The 4,688-nt window shown below is 54.1% G+C and overlaps 1 protein-coding gene across 1 annotated transcript; it reads left to right on the forward strand.

Moving 5' to 3' along the window:
* The first annotated feature begins 210 nt into the window (after window positions 1–210).
* Window positions 211–4,315, forward strand: LOC100025021 (N-lysine methyltransferase KMT5A-like). The gene has a single exon (XM_056808717.1). The coding sequence runs from the start codon at window positions 1,085–1,087 to the stop codon at window positions 1,937–1,939; it is 855 nt and encodes a 284-aa protein (XP_056664695.1). The 5' UTR covers window positions 211–1,084; the 3' UTR covers window positions 1,940–4,315.
* Window positions 4,316–4,688: the final 373 nt, after the last annotated feature.

Here is a 4,688-nt window from a genome sequence, read left to right on the forward strand (position 1 = left end):
GGAGTTGTCCTGTGCGCTTCCCAAGGGTGGTGCAGAACGGCAAAGTCCCGTTAAAGTTCAAGTCTCATTATTTCAGAGAACTTTCGGGTAGTTATCTCGCGATTGACAAATCCAACATGTCTGGATTGTTCAAACCCGAGCGGGGGAGGGGCTGACCCCGGAATCGGAAATTTCGGGCCATTTGGGGTCTTCTCTAGCCTACCCACCTATAGCTGTTCTGGATTGCGCCCTCCAAGAAGTGAATTGTGTTTCCTATTTTAAGGTCACATTCCAGGAGAACGGCATCAGGGACCTGCGGAATGAAATAATGGTAACACAGTAGAAGGCCACAGGGAGTGGACTCCTGATTTCACTGCTATAGGGAACTTGGAGTTAAGCCTCCCTTTCATTCCGGGATGAGAAAACTCCCACCTCCCATGCCAGTCGGCTGTTTTCTGCAACTTAGAGTCGTAGGAATTGGCTCCCGGTACGAACAGTCTCAGTCTTGTTCCTGGGCAAGTGGCCAGCAAGTGTCCAAGGTGGGACTTGAACTCAGGTTGCTCCAACTCAAGGCCAGCAGGCCTGCTATGCTCTTGCCCCCTCCGCCTGCTATTCTGACCATCCGATAGAAAGTAGCCAGCCATAGATAGGACGCCATCCTGCCAGAAGTTCTGGCTTGACCCAAGATAACAAATTAACGAACCTTGGAGGAGGGATCAGCCTTGTTCTGATCAGTCCTAGGGGGTGGAACCGGGAGCTATGGGTGGCCTCTCCGGGGAGCCAGATAAAGGCTTGATTTTAGTAGAGGCTGCCTAGCACATCGCTTACCAAGTAAGAGTTGCTCCCTGCAGAGCCCGAGACGCACTGGACTCGAGATTTCTCTAGTAGGAGGTCGCCCGGATAGGAAAATTCATTCCACCGGATGCACATCACGACTCGTGTATTAATTTTTAGAGCACCCTGCTGAGGACTTGAACCTTGGGCTCCTGACCCCAAGGTCAGCATCCCCTTTCTCCCATCTCTTCCTCCCTCCTCCTCCTCCTCCTCCTCCTCCACTGTCATCACTGTGGACCTCTCGCCGGGGACCCCCTGGAGAGGAGGCGCTATGAAATCTAAAAGCCGGCAGGGGAAAAGAGGGAGGAGCTGTGGCAGCACCAGCCAAAGGCCCTATCCAGGCACCAGAGCTAGAGCCTCGAGCTCGAGGACCCAGACAAAGGTTAAGGCGCGCTCACGTGGTGTAGTTACCGCCTCCCTAGCCGCCGCCCCCTCCGCCTCCGCCTCCTCCGCCACTGCTGCAGTAGCCGCCACAACCGCAATGGCTACCCGGAGCAGCCCGAGGCGTGCTGCTGGCCTGTGCAAGCAAGCACTCCAGGGGCCCAACTCGTTTAGGCGCCTTCTGAAGGCATCCAAGGTGGCAGAGGACCCTACCCTGAACCGCAGGGTAACCGATTATTTCCCAGTCCGGCGCAGTACCCGCAAGAATCGCGGGGAGCTGCGCACCGAGGCCCGGATCCGGCTCAACGAGCTGATCAAGAGCGGAAAAGAGGAGGGCATGAGAGTGGGGATCTTTGACGGGAAAGGCCGAGGCGTGATCACCACTAGGCCCTTCCGCCGTGGCGACTATGTGGTGGAGTACCATGGCGACCTGATCGATCTGCCCATGGCCAAGAAGCGGGAAGCCCGCTACGCAAAAGACCCCGCCACCGGGTGCTACATGTACTACTTCCACTATCGGAGCAAAGGCTACTGTGTGGACGCCACCAAAGAAACAGGCCGCCTGGGGAGGCTCATCAACCACAGCAAGAGTGGCAACTGCCAGACCAAGCTGCACCCCATTGATGGCGTCCCTCATCTCATCGTCATCGCCACCCGAGATATCGAGGTAGGAGAGGAGCTGCTCTATGACTACGGTGACCGCAGTAAGGCCTCCTTGGAAGCCTATCCCTGGCTGAAATACTAAGGGCAGCTTGCCGCAGGTGGCCAATCCACTTGGGGAGCCCACGTGGTCCCCAGGCCTCACTGGAAATGGCTGTCTGGAGAGCTGCCCTGCCAAAAACCATCAACTCCCAACTTCCTGTTGCAGGAATGGCCAAGAAACCCACCCCCCCAACCTGGACTTTCCCTGCCTGAGCTGCCCTGACCAAAAGGTGATTTCAACGCCGCCCCGCCCCCCCTCCCCCCCCTGCCCCTTGCCCTGGACTTTGCTAGACCGAGTTGCCTTGGAAGAACCCACCGTGCCCACATTGCTAACTCCAGCTTCTTTGGGGCAGAAATGCCCACAAAACCCACCCTGCCCCGTGACTTGAACTTTCCCAGCCTGAATGACTGGCCAAAATGGTGATTTCAACGTCTTTCCTCCCCCCTGCCCCCTGCCCCCTGTCCCTTGCCCTGCCCTGGACTTTCCCGGACTGAGCTGCCTTGGAAGACCCCCCCTACGCCCAAACAACGAACTCCAACTTCCCTGGGCACAAATGCCCAGGAAACCCACCCTGCCTCCTGATTTGGACTTTCTGGGACTGAGCCGCTTTGGAAACCTGCCCTGCCCCGCTCCAGTATTCGTCTGGGCTTGGGGAAGCCCACCCGGCCTGGGACATTGTTTGGACTTTTCTTTCCTGGACAAGGGACCCCCGAAGAGGACTGACTTCTGGGTTTGTTGTGCTTTGGTTTGGGGGGGTGGAGAGGGGAGTGGGGTTCCGCCCAAGCCTAGTGGATCATTTCTGTTGATGGTTTAAGATCTGTTGAAATGCCTTCGGATTTGACTCGGTTGCTTGATTATTGGTTTTGAACCGGCTCACACAGAGAGCCTTCAGGGCCCCCACTTTTTCTGTTTCTCATTGGTTTGTGCCTTTTCTGGGGTTGCAGGGGCACTGCCTCAGCCTGGTGGCAGGCTGCTGCCTGCGGGGGTCTCCCCTACTGCCATTTGCTCTCGGATCTCTTCTCCCAGTAGCAGGTGTCTGAGAAGCACCTCGGGGAGGGGGAGAAGGGAGGGGAAGGGGGTTTGGGGAGAGCTCTACTGCAGCCTTAGCAGAGGCCCCTTCCACCCACTGGTGAGGCCCTCAGGACCAAACCCGGGAGTGTGGCTTTTGCTTTGGGGATGGCTGGGAAGGGGGGGGGGGGACAACATGGCGGTAGAGATCTGAATCCTGGCCCAGATATTTCTTTAACATTGTTTAGCCGGGTGGCCCTGCCCCTGCACAAGGCAGTTTACTTTGTAAGTCTCAGTCTCCCCATCCATAAAATGCAAATGGAAATACACCCCCCATCGCTGCACAAATCAGTTTACTTTGTAAGCCTTGGTTTCCATGTCTATGAAATACAAATAATATTACACCCCCTATCCCTGGGCAAGTCAGTTTACTTTGTAAGCCTCAGTTTCCCTATCAGTGAGATGTGAATGCTAATATACAGGGAAAACTTTGTAAAACTTACAGTGCTAAAAAAATCAGACAGGATAATTATAATTTCCCAGAGGAATGGAAATCATTATTCTATTCTATGGAGCTGAAAGGTTTGCAAAAGTACTTTTTAGGGGCTCTCTTTCAATCCTCACAATGCCCCTGAGATCTAGGTGCTATGCACATCTTACAGATAAGGAAACTGAGGCAGAGAGGGCTTAGAGAACTTGCCCACAGCCACATGTAGGTCTTCCTGGTACTCTGACAATCTAGCCACAAGGCCAAGTTCTGGGATTGCAGTCTAGGAGTTCTTTTCACTAAAGCTGCTCATGACCCCTGCTGTGACTAGATTTCCCCCTCTTCCCATTCTTTCTCAGTTCCCTCCTCTCCCTCGTTCCCTGTTTGCCACCCATATTACCAACCAAGTCCAGGGTAACCCTCCCCTGCTACCTTTTAGGGATTCTAGTGGCCATTTCCTTAGTTGAAAACTCAAAAGTTCATGCCAGAAATAAATGGTGCCTTTGCCTTGGGGAGCCCCAAAGGGAGACCCCACCCACCTAGTCTGGACTCCTCAAAGGCACTCTTTTCCTTTTTTCATTTCAGAGCGATCTTTATGTGGCTCCCACTTTAGAAAACCAAGCTAGCTCGTGGCCTTGTTGCCAAGAAATGCCACCACACTGGGGAATGTTCAAAAGCCTTGGGTAAATATGTCTTGTTGCAGAATGAGATGCCCCATCGGAGCTGCCATCTGCTTCACAGCATGGCGGCCCACTTGCGTTAGGATGCTATCAGTGGGTTTGAAGGGATGCTAAAATGGAACAAACGGGTCAAAGTTGGGAGATGGTGGGGGGAAATGTGTCGCCTTTGGCTGCTGTGGTGTTGGGCAGAAATTGTTGTCTTTTTGCTTGCTCTGGTTGTGTGCCAATGCTTCAAATAAAAGGCCCATGATTCAAGGCTCTGCTGTGGTTTGTCGGACACGAATGACTCTACCAAAGGCTCGGTTGGTGGAAATGACCCTGAGCAGAGGCCATGTGATGCGGATGGAAATCACCAGCCTGAGCCCCAGGAACCTCAGGCTGCCTTAAGAGACACACGAATCAAATCCTGCTATAAACCCTCTGCCCTCTCCTCGGCCCCACCGGAGCCCTGTCCTCAGTTCCAAGCACCAGTTTATTTAGGAAACGTGTTGGTGAGTTGGAAGCTGCCCAGAGAGAGGGGACAGCTGGGAAGAGAAGGTGTGGAGGGCCCAGCAGCAGAGGTAAGGACTTCTCTAAGTAGGTACCAGGTGATTCGATGGAAAGGAAGGGGATTGTT

This window comes from Monodelphis domestica, chromosome X (genome assembly GCF_027887165.1).
Source record: "Monodelphis domestica isolate mMonDom1 chromosome X, mMonDom1.pri, whole genome shotgun sequence".
Lineage (NCBI taxonomy): Eukaryota > Metazoa > Chordata > Mammalia > Didelphimorphia > Didelphidae > Monodelphis > Monodelphis domestica.

Excerpts from the sequence above, each read along its gene's own strand:
- LOC100025021 (XM_056808717.1), top strand. The coding sequence starts at position 1,085 with ATGAAATCTAAAAGCCGGCAGGGGAAAAGAGGGAGGAGCTGTGGCAGC.